This window comes from Lampris incognitus, chromosome 8 (assembly GCF_029633865.1).
Source record: "Lampris incognitus isolate fLamInc1 chromosome 8, fLamInc1.hap2, whole genome shotgun sequence".
In the NCBI taxonomy this organism is placed as follows: Eukaryota; Metazoa; Chordata; class Actinopteri; order Lampriformes; family Lampridae; genus Lampris; species Lampris incognitus.
This window is the reverse complement of record NC_079218.1, coordinates 24,243,222-24,267,285: the sequence shown is the minus strand read 5'-3', so window position 1 is coordinate 24,267,285 and position 24,064 is coordinate 24,243,222. Positions and strand designations below refer to the sequence as shown.

Sequence of the window (24,064 nt, the reverse complement as noted above, 5' to 3'; positions counted from 1 at the left end):
CGTGATGAGTCCAGCAGACTGTTTCGGTACTGTGATGAATTGCTGTTCATAAAATTGAGCTAATGAATAACCGCTGGCAAGTGCAAGGCACTCTTTCTGATTGTTGTTATACTATGGTATCAAGTCAAGTCCTTCTGGGATAAAGTGGACAAGTGTGAATGCCCAGTAATTGTAGCTTGGGTTAGGGTGATGAGGTGACCTGGCATTAGCTAAAACGTAGGTGAAATGTTTAGAAATTATGACAGTCTCCAAGATTGCTTTACCCTAATCATCCTGTATACACTCGAATGATGTCATACTGCACCTCACAATGATAAAACAATGCAAGATGGAATGAGATTAATTTGATTGCACTGATATAATAGAGCAAAATTCGTTCCGTGGTGGTTTAGCGGTCTAAGCATCGACTTTGTGTCGATGCAGTTGCCCACTGGGGACCGGGGTTCGCGCCCCGGTCTAGTCAGATCCGACTATGGCCGGACTCAATGAAGCAGCAATAATAGGCAACGCTGTCTTTGGGTGGGGGGGGCGGAGTCGGCTTGTGTTCATCACATGAATGCGTCTCTGTGTGTGTTGGAAAAAGCAGTGGTTTGGCCTGGAATTGCCTTGTCACGGAAGTGGCAAGGCGTCTCCTTCGAGACTGCCGGCCAGAGAGATGCAGTTGGCGAATGCATGCAGTACGAGGGTGGGTGTTTGAACTAAAATGGGGATCGATTGGCCACTAAATTGGGAGAAAAAGGGACAAATTAGAAATAAATTTTAAAAAACAACAATAGAGCAAAATTCACCATAGCCCTGACAAGAAATCTATATTCACAATTAATTTATGTTCATTTAATCAAAGTGAAAATATTGCAGATTGACAATACACTGTATGAAGTGTTCATCAAGCTACTACTGAAGTCCTATTCGACCAATCATAGCATTTCTTTTTTTATATATATACTCTATTGATCCCCAAAGGGAAATTCTTCTCTGCATTTAAGCCACCCTAGCTGTGTAGCTAGGAGCGGTGGGCAGACGCCGTGCAGCGCTCGGGGACCAACTCCAGTTTGTCTTGCCATGCCTCGGTCAGACGCACAGACAGGAGTACTAACCCTAACGTGCATGTCTTTCTGATGGTGGGGGAAACCGGAGCACCCGGAGAAAACCCACCGCAGACACGGGAGGAACATGCAAACTCCACACAGAGGATGACCTGGGATGACCCCCAAGGTTGGACAACCCTGGGGTTTGAACCAAGGACCTTCTTGCTGTGAGGGGACAGCGCTAACCACTGGGCCACCATGCCACCTAATAGTGACAATAAGTTATCCTCAGCTATTACTCTAAGGATAACTCATTGTCACTATTTGCTATGGCTTCATTAGTCGTCCCAAGCTCTGTGTTGCTCACGAGAACAGCCCCAAAATAGTGGAATGAACTCCCGGTCTCCATCAGAGCTACTGACTCACTTCCTTCACAAAAAGCCTAAAGACTTTCCTCTTCCATTCCTGCCTTAATTCTTAAATTGTCTCCAAGTGTGATTCTTAAAATGAGTAGTGACATTTTCCAGCTCATATGAATCACTTATTCTTATTACTGTTGGGCAAAGGAGAAGGAGAGGGGGAAGGCATGCCCAGAGGCAGCTAGAGAGGAGGAAGGGTAGGCGTGTGGAGGTGAGAGTTGGAACTTTGAATGTTGGCACTATGACTGGTAAAGGGAGAGAGCTGGCTGACATGATGGAAAGAAGAAAGGTAGGCATACTGTGTGTGCAAGAGATCAGGTGGAAGGGGAGTAAGGCCAGGAGTATCGGAGGTGGGTTAAAACTCTTCTACCATGGTGTGAATGGGAGGAGAAATGGGGTAGGGGTAATTCTGAAGGAAGAGTATGTCAAGAGCGTGCTGGAGGTGAAGAGAGTGTCAGACAGAGTGATGAGTATGAAGCTGGAAATTGAAGGTGTATTGCTGAATGTTATCAGCGCATATGCCCCGCAAGTTGGGTGTGAGATGGACAAAAAAGAAGAATTCTGGAGTGAGTTGGACAACGTGGTGGAGAGGGTACCCAAGGAGGAGAGAGTGGTGATTGGAGCGGACTTCAGTGGACATGTTGGTGAAGGGAACAGAGATGATGAGGAGGTGATGGGAAGGTATGGTGTCAAGGAGAGAAATGTGGAAGGACAGATGGTGGTCGATTTTGCGAAAAGAATGGAAATGGCTGTGGTGAATACATATTTCAAGAAGAGGGAGGAACACAGGGTGACGTACAAGAGTGGAGGAAAGTGCACACAGGTGGACTATATCCTATGTAGAAGGGATTGGAGACTGCAAGGTGGTGACAGGGGAAAACGTAGCTAGGCAGCATCGGATGGTGGTCTGTAGGATGACTTTGGAGACCAAGTAGAGGAAGCGAGTGAAGACACAGCCGAAGATCAAATGGTGGAAGTTGAAGGAAGACTGTTGTGTGGACTTCAGGCAGGAGTTAAGACAGGCACTGGGTGGTAGTGAAGAGTTGCCAGATGGCTGGGCAACCCCTGCAGAAATAGTGAGGGAGACAGCTAGGAAGGTACTTGGTGTGTCATCAGGACAGAGGAAGGAAGACAAGGAGACTTGGTGGTGGAATGAGGAAGTACAGCAAAGTATACAGAAGAAAAGGTTGGCAAAGAAGAAGTGGGATAGTCAGAGAGATAAAGAAAGTAGACAGGAGTACAAGGAGATGCAGCGTAAAGTGAAGAGAGAGGTGGCAAAGGCAAAGGAAAAGGCGTATGGTGAGTTGTATGACAGGTTAGACACTAAGGAAGGAGAAAATGACTTGTACCGATTGGCTAGACAGAGGGACCGAGCTGCAAAGGATGTGCAGCAAGTTAGGGCGATCAAGGATAGAGATGGAAATGTGCTGACAAGCGAGGAGAGTGTGCTAAGAAGGTGGAAGGAGTACTTTGAGGGGCTGATGAATAAAGAAAATGAGAGAGAGAGAGAGAAGGTTGGATGATGTAGGGACAGTGAATCAGGAAGTTCCGTGGATTAACAAGGGGGAAGTGAGGGCAGCTATGAAGAGGATAAGTGGAAAGGCAGTTGGTCCTGATGACATACTACCTGTGGAGGCATGGAGATGTTTAGGAGAGATGGCAGTGGAGTTTTTAACTAGATTGTGTAACACAATCTTGGAAAGTGAGAGGATGCCTGAGGAGTGGAGAAGAAGCATACTGGTACCGATTTTCAAGAACAAGGGCGATGTGCAGAACTGTAACAACTACAGAGGTATAAAGTTGATCAGCCACAGCATGAAGATTTGGGAAAGAGTAATAGAAGCTAAGTTAAGAGGAGAGGTGATGATCAGCGAGCAGCAGTATGGTTTCATGCCACGAAAGAGTACCACAGATGCGATGTTTGCTTTGAGAATGTTGATTGAGAAGTATAGAGAAGGCCAGAAAGAGTTGCATTGTGTCTTCGTAGATTTAGAGAAAGCATATGACAGGGTGCCGAGAGAGGAGGTGTGGTATTGTATGAGGAAGTCAGGAGTTGCAGAGAAGTATGTAGGAGTGGTGCAGGATATGTATGAGGGAAGTGTGACAATGGTGAGGTGTGTGGTTGGAATTACAGATGGGTTCAAGGTGGAGGTGGGATTACATCAAGGATAGGCTCTGAGCCCTTTCTTGTTTGCAATGGTGATGGACAGGTTGACGGACAAGATCAGGCAGGAGTCTCCATGGACGATGATGTTCTCGGATGACATTGTGATCTGTAATGAGAGTAGGGTGCAGGTTGAGGAGAGCCTGGAGAGGTGGAGGTATGCACTGGAGAGAAGAGGAATGAAAGTCAGTAGGAGCAAGATGGAATACCTATGCGTGAATGAAAGGGAGGACAGTGGAATGGTCAGGATGCAAGGAGTGGAGTTGACAAAGGCATTTGAGTTTAAATACTTGGGGTCAACTGTCCAAAGTAACGGGGAGTGCAGAAGAGAGGTGAGGAAGAGAGTGCAGGCAGGGTGGAGTGGGTGGAGAAGAGTGTCAGGAGTGATTTGCGACAGAAGGGTACCAGCAAGAGTTAAAGGGAAGGTTCACAAGATGGTTGTGAGACCAGCTATGTTATATGGTTTGGAGACAGTGGCACTGACGAAAAGACAGGAGGTGGAGCTGGAGGTGGCAGAGTTGAAGATGCTAAGATTTTCACTGGGAGTAACGAAGAAGGACAGGATTAGGAACGATTATATTAGAGGGACCGCTCAGGTTGGACGGTTTGGACACAAAGCAAGAGAGGCAAGATTGAGATGGCTTGGACATGTGTGGAGGAGAGATGCTGGGTATATTGGGAGAAGAATACTGAATATGGAGCTGCCAGGGAACAGGAAAAGAGGAAGGCCAAAGAGGAGGTTTATGGATGTGGTGAGGGAAGACATGCAGGTGATTGGTGTGACAGAGGAAGACAGGAAGAAATGGAAACGGAAATGTGGTGACCCCTAACGGGAGCAGCCGAAAGTAGTAGTAGTAGATGAATCACTTATTTTTATTACTGGTGTCTGCTATTGCTGTCATCCCCTTACTTACTTAGACACCAGTATTACCAGGGTATATTATTGTTATCATTATTGTGCCCTTGTACCGCCTGTACTTGATATGATATTCACTCATGGTAGTGAGGTGACTGTGATAGTGATATCTTCTCCTGGATCGTCACCTTGCTGTGGTGGAGAAGCTTGCATGTACTAATGATCCCAAGATCTATGCCGTCCAGAGCTTGGCTCCTGGTAGGGTCACCGAAACTGGAGGTTCCAGATGAAGCACGATCCAACAAAGACCTCAACGGCAGAACTGGCGAAAGATGTCTCCAGGTCACAACCGCAGTGAAGGAGAATGATGGTTGCAACAGAGGGTGGTCCCCAATATTCTTGGTTCTCCCATGCCATTGGACTCTGGCCACCCCCCCTGCCAAGTACCGTGTGGTGGCTGCGGGTGCATCAGCCACTTCACGTAAAAAGCTATTGCACGCAGGCATCCTCCCATTACGCAGCTCCAGGATTGGCCTCTACATCCACCTGAGGACCCAGAGGGACCCAGAGTAAGGACAGTCATACTCGACCCCGAGTGACCCCAACGATGATAGTGATATATGGCATTGTCCATCTACTTTGCAACTTGATGTAACTTGTGACTACAATATGATTAATATTTACTCCTCTATGATGTCTACTGGTGACTCTCGAATAGGGTTGAGGATCATTTGGATTTTAATGATTCCGATTCCGGTTCTTAGCGATTCTCGATTCCGGTTCTTTGAGAGGCGGGGTCAAAACAGGTCACATGCTTATTTCACAAAAGAAAATTTTATTTAAAAAAAACTTTATACAAGCCATTGTTTTAAGAACGGATCATTCATGTTAATGTCTCATACTTATATTTACATTAACAACAACTGTTTTCATACATGAAGAAATAAAGACACAGTCACCCCCTGGTCCGGACTACCAGGTATTAAACCCCTTAATTAGAAACAGTTATTGTTTAGAAAAATTAGCACATCTGCCTTCTCAGGCTATACACGCGAGCGTTCAGTGTTGTGTCCTGTAATGTCTATCTTTTAACGCCGCTAGGAGGCACTGCTGGGTAAAGAAATGTGTGTTCTACGTTAATACAGTAAGAAGAAGAGAATATAAAATGGTGGCTACGCATGTAACGCAACATCGAATGCTTAGCGATCTCAGGAAACCTTTTATAAACATTACCTGCTGTCGTTATTGACATCTACTACGATACCACAAATTGGCAACGAGGATCCCCATCGTTTTATTGCTGACTGGCCGACAAAATGTCACATTTCAGTATTTGCATGAAGTTTATAGAAATTAGCTCATGTATACTACGTTGTTTGCTGTCTCGCTGTTGCGAATAAGACAAACGTTATTAATTTTCACTTACCCAGTTGCGACGAGGTGCTGCTTGCTGTTTGCTCGGGGTTGGCTGAGGAGGACGCAGGCAGGAGATGGAGAACGGCGCAACGTGTCAGACACGGTACACTGGTTAATTTGTATACCGTGTAGGCCAAGGTGTTTGGCCGTATTTGTCGTGCATCCTCCCTTGCACGAAACAATTTTGCCACAGGCGTTGCACTGTGCCAGCCCTCCATTTTTCAAGGCAAAATGAAGCCACACTTTCGACCGCCGCGTCCTCTGGTCCGTGATGGCGCACATTTAACTTGCGGAGGCGGAAACTACGGAAGCTGCGTGCCGCCGCCACGGAAACTGAAACTAACTAGCGCGAGTGAAATTTATTTAGGAACGGATAGGCAGAATCGAAATCGACTTTCTTAACGATTCCTTTGGAATCAGGATGTTGGAATTAGAACCGGTTGTTGATGCCCAACCCTAATCTTGATTTTGTCTGCTAATTGCTGACTCTTGCAAGTCACTGGATATAAGCAGATGTGGATAAACAAGTAAAGGTTAATGCATTGATCCTACAGTGCAATCAAGGTATTAATGACCATGTAGAAGAGAGATAATATGTACTCTTTATTGATATGTAATTTCTACAAGTTAAGCCTTTTTCTTCTCTGTGCTAAGGACTGCAACATGTCTTTTCATGAATTCTTCTTGTGGTACCTTCATATTAAAAACTTGTTCATGATATCTATACGGGCACTTTACTGTAACTGTTATGACACCATGGTCTAATTAGTCTGATCTTTTCTTCTTTCTATCCTGAAAATAACCTATTATACAAAACAAAAACAAGGTTTCACGCATCAGTAGGAAACATCTATTAATTCATTCATCTTCAGCCGCTTCTTCGGGGTCGGGTCGCGGTGGCAGCAAGCTAAGTAGGGCACTCCAGACTGCCCTCTCCCCAGCAACGCCCTCCTGGGGGATCCCAAGGCATTCCCAGGCTAGACTGCACATGCAGTCCCTCCAGCGAGTTCTGGGTCTCCTCCCAGTTGGCCATGCCCGGAAAACCTCCAAAGGAAGGCGCCCAGGAGGTATCCTAATCAGATGCCCAAACCACATCAACTGGCTCCTTTCGACGTGAAGGAGCAGCGACTACTCCGAGCTCCCTATCGATGTCCGAGCTCCTCACCCTATCTCAAAGGCTGAGCCCAGACACCCCATGGAGGAAACTCATTTCAGCCGCTTGTATCCACGATCTCACCCTTTCGGTCACTACCCAAAGCTCATGACCATAGATGAAGGTTGGAATGAAGATTGACTGGTAAATTGAGAGCTTTGCCTTCCAGCTCAGCTCCCTCTTCACCACAACGGTCCAGTACAACATCTGCATTACTGCTGATGCTGCACCAATCCACCTGTCAATCTCCTGATCCATCCTACCCTCACTTGTGAACAAGACCCCGTGATACTTGAACTTTTTCACTTGAGGCAATAACTCATCCCCAACCCGGAAGGATCAATCTACCATTTTCCGGTAGAGAACCATGGCCTCAGACTTGGAGGTGCTGACTCTCATCCCAGCCATTTCACACTCAACTGCAAACCGCCCCAGTGCGCACTGGAGGTCACGTTCTGATGAAGCCAACAAAACCACATCATCTGCGAAGAGCAGAGATGCAATTCTGAGGTTCCCAAAATAGACACACTCCTCACCTTGGCTGCGCCTTGAGATCCTGTCCATGAATGTCACAAACAGATTTCGGAGACAAGGGACAACCTTGGCGGAGTCTGACACCCACCGAAAATGTGTTTGACTTTGCACCGAGAATGCGGACACAGCTCTCACTTTGGTTATACAAGGACCGGATGGCTTGTAGCAACTGCCCCAGTACCCCATACTCCCACAGTATCCCCCACAGAGTGCCCTGGGGTACACGGTCGTAAGCCTTCTCCAAGTCCACAAAACACATGTAGACTGGCTGGTCAAACTCCCATGCCCCCCTCAGCACTTCCACAAAGAGTTGGTCCATTGTTCCACGGCCAGGATGGAATCCGCATTGTTCCTCCTGGATCCGAGGTTCGAAAATCGGTTGGAGCCTCCTTTCCATCACCCTAGAGTAGACTTTCCCAGGGAGGCTGAGCAATGGGATGCCCCAATAATTGGAGCACACCCTCCGGTCCCCCTTTTTAAATATGGGCACCACCACCCCAGTCTGCCACTGCACAGGTACTGTCCCCGGCCTCCATGCGACACTGAAGAGGCATGTCAAACAAGACAGCCCAACAATTTCCAGAGCCTTCAGCATCTCAGGGCGAATCTCATCCACACCCGGTGCCTTGCCACCAAGGAGCTTCTTAACTACCTCAAAGACCTCTGCCAGGGATATGGGTGGGCCTTCCCCTGAGTCTTCAGACTCTTCCTCCTCCACTGAGGATGTGTTAACCGGGTTCAGGAGCTCCTCAAAGTGTTCTTTCCACCACTTGACAACATCGCCAGTCTGGGTCAACAGTTGCCCACCCCAGCTGAACAAAGCCTGAGTCAAGCCCTGCTTCCCGTTCCTGAGTCACTGGATGGTTTCCAGAGCTTCCTTGAGGCCAACTGAAAGTCCTCCTCCATAGCCTTGCCGAACTCCTCCCACACCCGAGTTTTTGCCTCCGCAACTGCCGAAGCCACAGCCCCTCTGGCCTCCCGGTACCTGTCGGCTGCTTCAGGAGACCTCTGGGCCAACCAAGCCCGAAAGGCCTCCTTCTTCAGCCTGACGGCTTCCCTCACCGCCGGTGTCCACCAGCAGGTCCTTAGTTTGCCGCCTAGACAGGCACCGATGACTTTATGACCACAGCTCATGCCAGCCATATCTGCAATAGAGGCTTTGAACATGGCCTACTTGGACTCCCATGTCCCCAGCTCCCTCGGGATGCATAAGAAATTCTTCCGGAGGTGGGAGTTGAAGATGTCATGGACAGGGGCCTCTGCCAGACATTCCCAGTTCACCCTCACTACACGTTTGGGTTTGCCAGGTCTGTCCAGCAGCCTTCCTCGCCATCTAATCCAACTCACCACCAGGTGGTGATCAGTTGACAGCTCTGCTCCTCTCTTCACCCGAGTGTCCAAAACATACGGCCACAGATCTGATGATATGTCCACAAAGTCTATCATTGATCTTCGGCCTAAGGTGTTCTGGTACCAAGTACACTTATGAACTACGTTATGTTCGAACATGGTGTTTGTTATGGCCAATCCATGACTCCCACAGAAGTTCAATAACAAGGCACTGCTCGGGTTCAAATCGGGCAGGCCATTCCTCCCAATCATGCCCCTCCAGGTTTCTCTATCATTGCCCACATGAGTGCTTGAAGTCCCCCAGCAGAACTATAGAGTCCTGAGGCGGAGCCCCATCCAGAACACCACCCCCAGACTCCAAGAAGGCCGGATACTCTAAACTGCTATTCGGTGCATAAGCACACACAACAACCAGAGCCTTCCCCCCAGTGACTCACAGTCGTATAGAGGCGACCCTCTCATTCCCCGGGGAGAACTCCAACACGGAGCGCTCAACCGGGGACTTGTGAGTATCCCCTCACCCGCCTGGCACCTGTCACCTTGGCCAACTTCGGAATAGTAATGAGTCCAACCTCTCTCCAGGAATTTGGTACCAGAGCCCATGCTATGTATGGAGGTGAGCCCAACTATATCTAGTTGGTACTACTCCACCTCCTGCACCAGCTCAGGCTCCTTCCCTCCCAGAGAGGTGACATTCAACGTCCCGAGGACCAATCTGCAATGCCGGAAGTTGGCATGCCCTGGTCCCCGCCTTTGCATGCTGCCGGGCCTGCATTGCACCCTAACCCAATGCTCATCCCTGCGTGTGGTGGGTCCGTGGGTTGGTGGGTCCATGTTGTTTTTTTGGGCTGGGCACGACTGGGCCCCATGGGCCAGGGCCCGGCCACCATACACTCCCCAGCGAGCTCCCTTCCCAGGTCTGCCTCCAGGAGGGGGCCCCAGTTTCCCTTTTCCGGGCGAGGTGCTGTAACTCTGCTGGTGTAATTTCATTGGGTTTCTTGGGGATCACTCTTAGTCTGGCTCCTGGGACCTGGGACCTGGGACCAATTTGTCTTGGGAAACCCTACCAGGGGCTATTGTCCCCGACAACACAGCTCCCTGGATCACTGGGACACACAAACCCCTCCACCAGGAAACATCTAAAGCATCTATCATTTAGGAAACATCTAAAGAGTGGGAACTCTACTTTATGTTGTTATTACTTTTGTTACCTTTGACAGTTGGGGCAGTTAGCAGACATTATTTGTCTTGTAAAATTTGCTAAGATACAATATTAGTACTGCTAATATCAGCTATAGCAGTCCTAACCTGTCAGGGGCCCACATTGGCATGCAATATCAATTTTCTCCTCTTCTCAAATACTTGTATAATCTTTGTACATGTATTGTACATGTGCAAGGTTTTGTATGCATTTACATGCATGTTCATACATAAATAGGTGTGTGTGTGTGTGTGTGTGTGTGTGTGTGTGTGTGTGTGTGTGTGTGCGCGCACGCACACACGAAAGTATCCTTCCTTCTTCCTGTATGACTCAGCCACTGTTTGAGTAAAAAAACAAACATTGAGCGCTTCATTATCTGGAACACTATCATCAACCGAGCAAATAATCACACCAGCTAATTGATTAAAGTCAAATAAATAAGATGTTATTAACCTGTGACTTGAAACACAGTACCATCTTCTCATTCTGTTAAGCATGGTCCTCTGAGGATTCTTCCACACGATGTTCTACTCATGAAACCATGCTACCCATTAAACATTTTAATCACTTTGCCGGATTGTAATTGATGCTAGATGCGTCACTGACAAACCAATGGCAAGGGAAAATTTTTAAGGCACTTAGTTTTGCAGCAGGCTTTGATATTAACTGCTGCATTTCCTTCTAATCATGTAATCAAGCCTCTCATTGACTTGATGTTAATTAATAGCTTTTTTAAGCTGGATGACTGATCTAACAAATCATGATGCCAGTCCATGTACCAGATTACCATCGCAAAGCCAACAGAGATACAAGGCAGAACCCAAAGAAGGTGTTGTGTATTGCCATGGCCAGTTCATTAATTTTTTTGTGACTTTACAAACAACTAAAGAAGAAACCTCACTTCATGATTTTTCCTTTAATCTCCTGCTATGTTTTGATCACGTCTGGTGTTTCATATAAACACAACTTGCTATTTAAATTCTTCTCCTGAAGGTACTTTATGATCAACAGAGGGTATACATTTTTATGCGAATATCCAAAACATAAATACATTGTCAACCTTTCACTGCTGTGGAGAAGCTTTGTTCATTTTCAAGGATGTTTACATAATACTGCCAGCATTTCACTTAAAACCGACACCTGACACCCGAAGGATGAATTCCCTTCAGCTCTTAAGAGACAGGCAGCACTAAGTCAATCATTATGAGCAGGTCTACTCAATAACTAACTTTCCCATTCCTCGTCTGTCTCTCAGGCCAATAAACTTCGAACCAAGACCTTGCGCAACACACTCAACCCTGTATGGAGCGAGACACTGACGTACTACGGCATCACTGATGAAGATATGGTCCGTAAAACTCTCAGGTACATGAACCTCCCATCTCTTCCCCTTGACATTAATCGCAGATGCCTCCCTTCTTTTTCTTAATTGCCACTTAAAAACTGCACAATGGACATTTCAGGAAGCAGAAGAAAACGTATAAAGGGAGAGAAATATGCTTTTTTTCTGTCTTGTGAAGAAGTGTTCCTGATCCATTTCTAATGAGAGATAGCATTTTGACATGTGTAACTTTTTTAGTGAAGTTCTCGCAAAAATTGATACATGTGGCTTTGCAAGCAGGGCCCAATCTAATACAAAGGTGATACCCCTCAGTGAGGTTACAGGTGGAAAACTCTGTGCTTTTGAAATTCTCAAATTATCACATCTGTTTGGTTAGGAGGACATTCGAGATTGTCCTCCACCAAAAAACGACCCCATAGGTCGTTTGTACAAACAGCTTATTATGACCTATAGTTATGTTTTAAACTACTTCCTCACAGTCCTCCATAATTATAATACGTTACGTTCCCTGTAGCAGTAAGCGATCTCCTTCTATAAGCTATCGTGAGAACAAATATTAATATAAGCAAAGTTTAATGTCACATAACGGTTACAGTGTCAAAGCTAGCTGACTTTGTAACTTTTGGCTAATGTTAAGTTAGCTCTTATAACATCATTCACAGGTAAACATACTGCCAATAGCAAACTTAGAACTATACTAGGCGGTGAAACAACACAAAAATGCACCGACTACATGTTCTGTTGTTCTCAAATTGTTTTCAAAACCCACAGTGCATGGAGGCGAAAAGTATCTGTGGCACACCTAATTGTTATGCATGATATGTTTATTTCTGTTACTGTGTAACTGTATTGCTCATGACAATATGCGGAGTATCTGTTGTTGTCCATGTATGTATTGTGCTGCAGAGTTTGTGTACCAAAAACCAATTCCACTGGCCTTGGTCGTGTGGTTAATAAAACAATCTAATCTAATCTAATCTAATCTAATATCTCCTGCCGCCGGTAGGGGCGCTAATTTAAGAAACGCTCCAGTGGGTCGCATTAGAGCAGTGTTTCTCAACCGGGGGTCCGCGGACCCCTAGTGGTCCGTGGTGTAATTGTAAGGGGTCCGTGAAAATAAAATATCTTTAAAAAAAGATCCTATGACATTTATAGAAACAGGATTATTTTACTCAAATGTGACTGAGACCTTTATCTACCTAAACTATAAAGGGTAACAGGACTTTTTTCTCTAATTACATCTGTTTCACAAGTTTAATTTATTGTATTTTAATAAGAGATCTCGCTCCCGTTTGCATTGTTAAAAGTTACTGCATAAAAATTCTGTTGTTACATATATCTGAAAGTTACTGAATACATATTCTGTTTTGTTACATATATCTGAAAGTTACTGCATAAGAATTCTGTTTTGTTAACTATATCTAAGTTACAACTGAAAGCTCTTATTTTTGCCCCAAAGAGTGAATAAATTCTATAATGCAATTTAAAATGCAGTTTCTACTGTTTCTATCAAATTGCAACCCCCCTCCCCCAAGATCAGGTGGAGGGGTCCTCAGGGTAGATCAAAAATACGCAGGGGGTCCAGGACCCCAAAAGGTTGAGAACCACTGCATTAGAGGACAAACAACCTATGTGGTTGTATGGGTTGGAGGACTTGTTGGGACATTCATAATTTGCTTGGAATACTGTCTCCTCACCTTGGAGTCATGTTAATACTTGGAAAACAAAGAAAACAACTGATTCAATATAAAACTTGAAAATGTCATGCAGTAGAAATGCTGCTTTTTCTCTGATCCTATGGTTCAATAGCCTACTTGTAACATTAAACCCTATAGACCCCTATCTGTATAATGTGATGAAACAGTGCAAGTTACTTCTTTATAATTGTGACTAGAAGAACCCCACTACAATGTAGCGGTTTGGTTATCCACCCGTCTAAATCTCCCTCCTCTTCATCCTGCCAGCTAACCGCCTTCCCCCTGCCCCTAAACCCCCCCCCACTCCAACTCCCTCCCCCCAAATTCTCAGAATCATCTGAAATGCCGAGAAAAGTGGTTTACCCCCCCACTCCAACTCCCTCCCCCCAAATGCTCAGAATCACCTGAAATGCCGAGAAAAGTGTTTTTTAGCCATTTTTAGAAAATGCATATTTTGCATAATTATGCATAATTGTTATAATTATATTTTAATTTTCTGCTATTTTTCTGGTCCTCTCTGGAACAATACCTACCACCTCCGAAAAAAATTAGGATCATAAGTGAATTTTTCCAAAAATGCATTTATTTTGCATAATGCCAAAACATTTGTCCCAGAAAAAATGTTTTATATAGGTGAAAAAATCAAAGATGCTCAGAATCATCTGAAATGCCGAGAAAAGTGGTTTTTAGCCATTTTTAGATAAATTCCTATTTTGCATATTTATGCATAATTATGCATAATGTTAATTTTCTGGGATTTTTCCCTTACTCTCTGGAACAATACCTACCACCTCCAAAAAGAATTAGGATCATAAGTGCTTTAGTTTTCGGTCTCGCTATCTACACTAACACACACACACACTAACACCACACACACACATTACGAAAATATGTGAGTGTTAAGTGGTAGAAAAAGCTTAAGTATAGCTTATGTAGCCCATGTATACTCATCTTGGTTGACCAGTTATAAAGGGGACTTTATCTTGTGTTAGTATGTTGAGGTAGATCATGGAAAAGGCAGACTATTTGTGTGCATGTTCCTGACAAAACATTGCAGCTTATGCTGGCCCTACACTAGAGAATAATTGGACAGATTTTGGGTCCCATTAGCCCCTCCCGACAATCGCAGGGGTGTTCCCGATTCGAGGCTGGTCTGAACCAATTTTCTGCCCAAATGATCCTGTAGTGTGAGGGGCTTACAGATATAATCTTAATGTTACCAGCTGGTTCCAAGTCTCCCTGAATTCGACTTGAAATCCTGTAGTGTGAAAGGAACAGTGATAGAATATTGAGCAGAAACCTGAAATTCATTATCCCCATCGGTCACGCGACTTTCTCGCCATTGCCATGTTGGATCACAACCCAGCTGTGAATAAGTGTGACAACCATTTGTTTATTCTATGTTTATTCTACGTGTGTTCTTACCGCATATTTTTGCTTGAAAGTGCGTTTATAAATTTAGAAAAGTTCATTCTTACTTCGTAAAATTATTGCCTGCTGCCATTTTTTATCAAGGGAACAGTTTCTTTTTTTTCTTTTTTTCTTATTAAGTTTTTTGAAAAAAAAAGAAGAAGTACCTGGCTCTGACAGAGGTAGGAAAAATTCTTCGAGTTAGTGCCTACTGTTTTAGGCCATAAGCCTACCCGATCAAAAGGAGCTCATCAGTCATGGTTCACTTTTGTGCAGTCGTTGGGTGTTCAAACAGAATTGATATTGGATAATCCACTGATATCATTCCTTTGATAAGCAGTCCTTAAAGGCGTTAGCAGTGCATGTCCAATCCTCTTATAGCTCATCATGATTTTGTTGTTATGAGAATTAATATACAACATTACTCATTTTTCTTACAGGAAATGTTATGTATTTAGAAACTGTCTATATAACAATAACAACATAAAAATAGAAAAATTAATAATTATAATAAGGATATCTGCTGTTGCCATTTTAAGAATATGACTCTGCTCTTCATATTCATCAAGCAACTTTTTTGGATTCTGTTTGGATGGGTCTAGGTGCCTCTTATTCATCACTGGAACTTAGACAGTGATGTGCACAGTGTAGTGTGAACTTGGAGTGACATTATGCGAATGATTTCACTTTATGGCAGAATGGAAAATGTTTCTTTTCCTTCTGAGCTTTTCTCTGTGCTGGGAAAATAAATTATTTAACCATGAAAAAGACGATTTGTTCTAGGATAAATAATATACTTGTTATGATGTATTTAATGCTGCCCTTTTTAACTGCCTCAGGAACAGGTAGTTTAAGGGGTCTTAATCACTGGATCTTACCCCTTGGAATCTGAAATGTGACAGCACTTGACTAAACAGACTGCTCCCTGTCTGCGTTTGTGTACAACTGGAACAGTTTGTTTGATCAAGGGTAGTTGGATTGGTGGAGAAAAAAAACTCTTAACAGCGACAGGGTTGTGAAAATGTCTCTAATTCCTACCATATCATTGTAAGCTAGCAGAACACAAGGCAACTAGAGTATATCATATAAGCAGCAAAATTATGCAGTTGCTTTAGTTCGGTGAATCCCTACAGAGCTAAGAGTAAACAGCACAGTTAAAAAGCATGTAAACAAACAGCAATTATAAGGAAAAGTCTGCGCTGTGTAGCATTAGTAATTATGATTAGCCATTGCAAAATTAGCTGCTTAAGTGCACTCTGAGACAAGACCAGCAAAAACAAACAAACCTGAAATACAAGTGCATCAACAGGAACTGACAGAAGTAGGGGGACAGGGCCTGTATAAGTTGATCTGAACTTCTCATAAGTGCAGAATTTAGACCTTCTGTATGCACCGCAAGTTTAGTATGCACCTTATTTGGGAAGTTGACATGCTAATTGAAAACAGCACCCAAGAATCTGGCTCTGGATTTGACAAAGTACAGATAATTTTGGTCCAATTTATACAATTCATGTTGCATAGGAGAAACATTTGTGTCATTTGGTGGACTTTTCTCAAGTTTCACTAAAATAAATCAATAGCCCATCAACAGGCATTTATTTTAAGTGTGTGTTTGAGTGAAATATTTACAACATAATACAATTCAATTCAGATTACATCACCCTAACCCTACTCGCCTACAGTTGACAAGGAGTCTAGCTTTGTCACTGGCGAGAGCCCAATAGTTGCGCTCATTGAGCTAGCAGTGTGTGGACATAATTACTTCCTCCCAGCTTGAGAGGCAGCAAAAATAAATACATATATGATAAGGGCAGGAATAGTAACCATTCATTTGTCAAAACTTGAACAGGTTCCGGCATGCTTCTCATACAACTAGCATTTGAATATGTCAGAGAAATTGAATTAGTAATGCTATCTCGTTATTGTGTCTTAAAGGTAGGTATGCTAATAGTTTGGTTAAAAGATTATAAACAAAGTTATCATAAAAGAAAAGAAGGTCAGAAGGAGTTACATTGTGTCTGTGGATTTAGAGAAAGCATATGATATGGTGCCGAGAGAGGGGGTGTGGTATTTTATGAAGAAGTCGGGAGTGGCAGAGAAGTATGAAAGAGTGGCGCAGGATATGTATGAGGGCAGTGTGACAGCAGTGAGGTGTATGGTAAGAATGACAGATGGTTTCAAGGTGGAGGTGGGATTACATGAAGGATCGGCTCTGAGCCCTTTCTTGTTTGCATTGGTGATGGACAGGTTGATGGATGAGATCAGGCAGGAGTCTCTGTGGACTATGATGTTTGCAGATAACATTGTGATCTGTAGCGAGAGTGGGGTGCAGGTTGAGGAGAGCCTGGAGAGGTGGAGGTATGCACTGGAGAGAAGAGGAATTAAAGCCAGTAGAAGCAAGATGGAATACATATGTGTGAACAAGAGAGAAGAAAGTGAAATGGTGAGGATGCAGGAGTAGAGGTGAAGAAGGCGTATGAATTTAAATACTTAGGGTCAACTGTCCAAAGTAACGGGGAGTGCAGGTGAGAGGTGAAGAAGAGTGCAGGCAGGGTGGAGTGGGTGGAGAAGAGGGTCAGGAGTGATTTGCAACAGAAGGGTACCAACAAGAGTTAAAGGGAAGGTTTACAAGATGGTAGTGAGACCAGCTGTGTTGTATGGTTGGAGATGGTAGCACTGACAAAAAGAAAGGAGGCGGAGCTAGAGGTGGCTTGAAGATGCTCAGATTTCCATTAGGCGTGATGAAGTGACAGGATTAGGAACGGTATTAACGGGACAGCTCAGGTTGTACGGTTTGGAGACAAAGCAAGAGAGGCGTGATTGAGATGGTTTGGATATGTGTGGAGGAGAGATGTCGGGTATATTGGGAGAAGGATGCTGAAGATGGAGCTGCCAGGCAAGAGGAAAAGAGGAAGGCCAAAGAGGAAGTTTATGGATATAGTCAGGGAGGATTTGCAGGTGGCTGGCGTGATGGAGGAAGATGCAGAGGACAGGAAGAGATGGAAACAGTTGATCCGCTGTGGCGACCCCTAACAGGAGCAGCCAAAAGAGGAAGAGTGTGATTGCAGAATCAATTTGAATATCTATAATATTAGTGAATTCATACAGGATATGATTGTCACTGCACCAGCAAAAAAACAACAAAAAAACAATCTGATTTTAGTCATAATGGAACCTTACTTTGGTGAACCAATTTCAAGAAACAAGATGAGTTAGGACTCAAAATCCCAGACAGCAAACTCATTTCCCTTTGTAAATTGAAATTTGAATCCAGTACCACCTCTCTATGTAATTAATTAGTATGGTATCTTTTGAGGCTGTTGCTGATTAAATTTGTGTCCCTTGTGAGCTGCAACACTAATATACATCACTGATGCCTTTAAGTGTACAAAGGCTGTATATATCTGTTCAGATAAATGTCAATTACATACTGAGAACAGTAATATAAACAAACAATATTCCACAACATAGGCTTTATGTTCTCATCAGTTTGAATAAAATGATGTTCGTCTATTCAGGGATTACATATGGTCTATTCTTCCTTTGTTAAAACACACTTTTATGGGAGGCATGGGCCTACAATGGCTGTGTTGTCACACACCAGTAATAGACTTTCATTACAAATTTAATCAAATGCTGGAAAAGAGTATAAATATCACAGAGAATGGAAAGAGAAATGTGAAGCTGAAGTACCATGGCACACACTGGTTTTGAATAAATAGTTACTCACTCAGTTATTCATTATCTTTTGTAAGAAAACACCTAATGAAGTGCAAAGGATCTACCTTGATTCATTTTCTGGGTTTCGATGCAACGACATAAGAGGATTAATGTGATGTGTTTTAGCAAGACAATGAACACATGGAAACAGCAAGAGAATGGACACATGATGCCAGTAAACAGTCTGACTGTATTCTGCATCATGGCATAGGCCAAACCGAATTCAAGCTGAACTGCTAGAATGATTCAGAACGGCTAAAAGGTGTATTACATTTGGAACAGGGTTTTAATTTAAGACGGTTTTCGAAAGGATTTTGTTATCATTAAGTCAACCAAAGCGTTCTCATCCAAGCCATCGCTATTAACTTTCAGTTTCCAAGTGTTTTCCCTCACATCTTTTCATTTTGTGCTATCTTTGCAACCTTTGATGATTATATGGCTGGATGCTTCTTGAGACTGCTCATCAATGCACAAAAAAGCAATTATCTGATGTTCAGGACTTTGCCTCCTTCCTCTCCTTGCCTCACTCTCCTTTTCAGGATTTCAGTGTGTGACGAGGACAAGTTCCGCCACAATGAGTTCATTGGGGAAACACGCATCCCCCTCAAGAAGCTCAAGCCTAACCAAACCAAGAACTTCTACAACTGTCTGGAGAAACAGCTACCTGTGAGTTAACCATCTTACAACTACGTATCTAATTCCTTCAGGTGTTTTTTAAAAAAAATTTTTTTAGTATATCATATACCATTATTGCAAAGGCAGTGTTTGTTTTTAAACTTTTAAACTTTTCTGTTGAACAGTTTGCTTGTAGTTTGACTGGATTTGTGGAAAACTGCAGTGATTGGGTCACAATGAAAACATTTGATTTTCAAAATGCTGAATGCAATAATTAATCAAAGTTGAATAATTAATGAAAAAGTTAGAGTGGAATGAGTCAGTTGTCACATTCATTATGACACTGTGTCAAATATCACTCACATCTTTTTTAACGTTTGTGACGGTTCATTACTTTACACTAAATCGGCCAAATTAACTTGTCAAATCTGGGTATTGATCAGCTGGAAACATAATTTGTTGGTTAAGATACATCATGGCCATCTTTTTCACCGGTGACAGTACTATCATATCTACCGTATGACTAATGACGGACAGCAATACAAAAATTACATCCAGAGGACTCGCTGAATTCAACCCATTTATTGTATATCACTGCTATTCTTGTGTCCCAAACTTTAAAGATCTCTTTAACACATAGGGAAAAAAACTGTCTGTTTAGTTTGCTTATTGATTATTTTGTCTCATTGTTGGCATCAGTGAAGCTGATTATAAAGTGGAAAATGCAATGTTTAGATGTAACTTCAAAATAAAAAAGCAAATAATAAGTAAAATAGTAGGGGGATGACCGTTTGTTCCCTTACAGTTTACCTTATAAATCCTGATTGCCACTTAAAGTGGACATGAAGCAGTCAATCAAGTTAGCATGATTTACTAAATGTATTTCCACTCTAATCAACAATTATGTAACAAACATGACAAATGTAAAAATATAAAACAAAAGAAAAGAAGCCTCGTTATATCTTTCGTGGTAAGGGCGCCACCATCTTGCAGTACTATAACTTGTGACATCACGGGGTTTGTTGGCTTGGCTGAGTTCAACAAATACAATGGTAAAAGATAAAGTTGGAGACTGAGGAGCCACAGGACAGAAGAAGACAAAGACAAAAAGGGGGCCACTGTTGTATTGCTCCTGGATGTAAAAATTAGTTTTACAGGGTTATAGCCAAGGACAACACAATCCATTTTCACACATTGCCAGAAAACAGTACTGAATCATTTCTGTACTGTCAGAATTCCAGGCTGTATATAGATACTATATACAGAGAAGCAGGCTATTTAAAGCCTGGGGAGCTTATCACTGAACTGTTGCGAATTTTTGAGTAGTTCGAAGGTGTAACCTGTTTTTAAAATGCAAATTGCCTGACCCAGCCCTGCCTACAGGCTTTGCATGGCTACAGATGTTGGGTTAGCAGCCACATCCAAAACTGCAACCAACAGTGATGGGTCGCAGCAAACATCGCGATGTATGTTGGCCCTCTTCATCTGTTAGACAGGAGGTGATCAAAACCAACCCCCTGTGTTCCAGAGGCATACAACATACTAATTCTAGAAGTGTTTAGAGTATGTAGTGTGTTCACACTGGAAAACTCACAAAATAAAGAATACTTGAGAATTCCAACTTGCATACTAAATCTGCTAACTTTTTGAGTGTGCTGTTGGTGGACACTTCTTCTTCTTCTTCTTCTTCTTCTTCCTCTTCTTCTTCTGCATTTAGCTGCTAACGTTAGGGGTTGCCACAGCAGATCATCAATATACCTCCTCTTTGTCTTTCCTCTTTTCCTCTTGCCTGGCAGCTTCATCTTCAGCATCCTTCTCCCAATATACCCAGCATCTCTCCTCCGCTCATGTCCAAACCATCTCAATCTCACCTCTCTTGCTTTGTCTCCAAACCGTCGAACCTGAGTTGCCCCTCTAATATACTTGTCCCTAATCCTGTCCATCTTCATCACTCCCAGTGAAAATCTAAGCATCTTTAACTCTGCCACCTCTAGCTCCACCTCCTGTCTTTTCATCAGTGCCACTGTCTCCAAACCATACAACATAGTTGGCCTCACAACCATCTTGTAAAACTTCCCTTGCACTCTTCTGTCGCAAATCACCCCTGACACTCTTCTCCACCCACTCCACCCTGCCTGCACTCTCCTCTTCACCTCTTTCGCACGCCCCGTTACTTTGAACAGTTGACCCAAAGTATTTAAACTCATCCACCTTCACCACCTTTACTCCTTCCTAGATAGTACCTGCATGTGGGCCACTTCAGGCAATGTTGCGGCACTGATGGCCTTCTGGCCCTGACAAAATGGATGTGAGCCTGAAGTGGCCCACATGTATAATAGCAAATATGGCCCAAATATGGCAAATCAAATGTGGGCCTTTTTTGGCAAAGATGCGGTGCTCTCGGCAACATGTAATCTGGATGTGACCCTGAAGTGGCCCGTGTGGTAAATGGTGAATATGGCCCAAATATTACAAAACAAATACAGGCGACTTTTGGCAAATATGTGGCACATGTGGCATTGCTATGGCTTGGTTCTGGCCCAGATCTGGCCAACAGGAGCGGACCACCAAAGTGCCATCATTCCACGTGGTATGCAGGCCAGATGAAGTGTCCGGTGTGGGACGGGTCCGGGCCACTGCAATTTTGCTATCTGGGTTGCATCCTCACCATTCCGCTGTCCTCCCTCTCGTTCACGCATATGTATTCTGTCTTGCGCCTACTGATATGGACATGTGAATAGAGCGTAATGACGTAGGGCAACTGAATGAATATTTATTTCAAACAGTCGAAATCTCGATGGTAAAATAAAGGTGTGATAGTGCACAATATTAGAATAGGCTGTGTACCAGGATGGAGCAGAGGTGAAGGAGGGTAATACTGGTGCAAGTCTTGTGCCATAGAGAAACAGTTTCTGTTTCATCACTCCCCCGCATCCACTGCAGTGTGTGCACATGCGCATGCATGTGGCATTCCATGTGGGAGTTTGTGTGGGCTGACATTGACATAAAGAAAACATAAAACACATTAATGAATACAACTGCAAAACATTCTTAACTATCACACTGACAGGTCCCCAGGTTTTGTGATTTCCTGCTAAGAACACATAGGGCAAGCATGAAATTGCATTCATACTGCAATGGTCATACATGTTAATCGAGATTTTCCTTTTCTTTGTACATATAATTTCAATTTGTAAGCAAGTTCTGACAAAGAGTTTGAACCCAAGTGATCTTCCCCAGTTTCTTTTCAATATAGTGATAAGCCAAAAGACTCTCCCGGTGACACCAATCTACAGTCTTTATAACGACTGCTGTCAGATGTAGTTTCACAGCCTACACAATAAAAGGCACTTCCAAGCCAATCATAACACTAGTTTTGGGTGCATCCATGAGAGTAAAATAGTGAATTCATCCTGACTAATGCCTCAGGTTTATGAAAACCACCCACCAGTCTTTTAGCCTGCTAGAAGACACATTTACCCAATACACACTGCCACAGTCTTTGCCTTTTCTTTCTATTCCTTTAATACACACACCTGGGGCAGCATGGCTCAGGAGGAGGTAGAGCGGGTCGTCTTGTAATCAGAAGGTTGCTGATTCGATCCCGGCTCCTTCAGAGAGCGTGTCGAAGTGTCCTTGAGCAAGACACTGAACCCCTATCTGCTCCTAATGAGCAGGTTGGCATCTTGCATGGCAGCCTCCGCCATCAGTGTATGAATGTGTGTGAATTGGTGAATGAGAGGCATAATTATAAAGCACTTTGAGTGATCAGTAGACTAGAAAAGTACTATATAAATGCAGTCCATTTACCGTTTTCCATTTACCTTTTGTGAGTGTTGGAGGAGTTTTCACTAAATGCTGTTAGTTTTTCAGAGTCAGTCCAGCGTTCAGAATCAGTCCAGCGTCCCTCTATATCCTGCACGCAACCTGTTAGCAAAAAAAAAGGAGAAAAAAAGTGGTTGCTGTATCAGGTACAGGGAACTGGAAAGTAGTGTAGCGAATTTGGGGGGCAGTCCGGGAACCGCCACAGCCAGGACGCGAACCCGTGTCTCCCACTCCGCAAGCGACGTTAACCAGTCGACTAAAGGGTCCGACCCGTTAGTCAAGGACCAACGTGTCTACTTATCCATGCACGTTACAGTAGCTTTGCCCTTCCAGACCAAGTTCTCACATGGTTATGGAGCATAGCGGTCTGTCAGATCACAGCACCACCAACATAACAAACAAGAGAAAACTACACTATCTGGGACCAATGCATGCTGAAGTGCTATGTGCGACATTCAAGAGATAGAATAACTGTTTTCGAGTTCATGTTCTGCCAAGGTGTCTGCACAGCTATGCCACTGCCACCATGGAGTCTGCACATCCATATCAGCCTAATGGACCTGTCTGCCAAATCTAGCTGTCTAATATGGTAATGGATTTTGACCATTGATTCCAAATGTGTTTGTGTCACTGTGCAATAGAGTTCTGTCCTCTTGCCTCAGTCCAGAACATTGAATCCGCCCACTGCACCAAGTTGACTGATTCTTCTGATGAAAGATGGAAATGGGGAGTAACGAGTTGACAATTCTGTGTGATATCAGGCAACCTCTCCTCAGCTCACCGTAAAATAAAATGCATGCATAAGATGACTGTAAATCCGTAGCTCGCCCATTTGGGTCAGCATGGTTTTGAAATATGCCAGGATACCTAATTTGTTCCCTGCGTGGGATATTGCTGTTCTTGCATTTCTGTCTGGGAGGTGTTTATCTGAAAGGGTTCCTCTATTTGTGGTCCCCCTGTTAGGTGGGCTTTACATTATGGTTTTGTTAACTGGTTTCCCCTTTTTGCTGTCATTGCTGTTTTCTGTTGATAACACTGTGTGTGTGTGTGTGTGTGTGTGTGTGTGTGTGTGTGTGTGTGTGTGTGTGTGTGTGTGTGTGTGTGTGGCTCAGTGCCAAGCCACTGCCTCCCTCCTTGGCTTGGTGTGGCAATCAGCTCCCCACTGTTCAGACTGTCTCTGAGAAATGTGGATCTGAGGAATCCAACCAGGACATGAGCAGAGCCATACGTCTAAGGGGATGGCATTTTGGCCCTTCTTCTTGTTCTTCACAGTCAGAACCTTGTGTACTGGGCTCACACACTGCTCACACATTGCTCCTGGGATTCTGTGTCAA

The 24,064-nt window shown here is 43.8% G+C and overlaps 1 protein-coding gene across 1 annotated transcript in view; it reads left to right on the top strand.

Annotated features, from left to right (window-relative positions):
• doc2b (double C2-like domains, beta) overlaps positions 1-24,064 on the top strand; it is a 131,143-nt gene that overhangs the window by 83,376 nt on the left and 23,703 nt on the right. The window contains exons 4-5 of the mRNA XM_056285263.1: positions 11,377-11,486; positions 18,830-18,956. Of these exons, the coding sequence (XP_056141238.1) occupies positions 11,377-11,486; positions 18,830-18,956 (237 nt within the window). The remainder of the gene's footprint in view (positions 1-11,376; positions 11,487-18,829; positions 18,957-24,064) is intronic.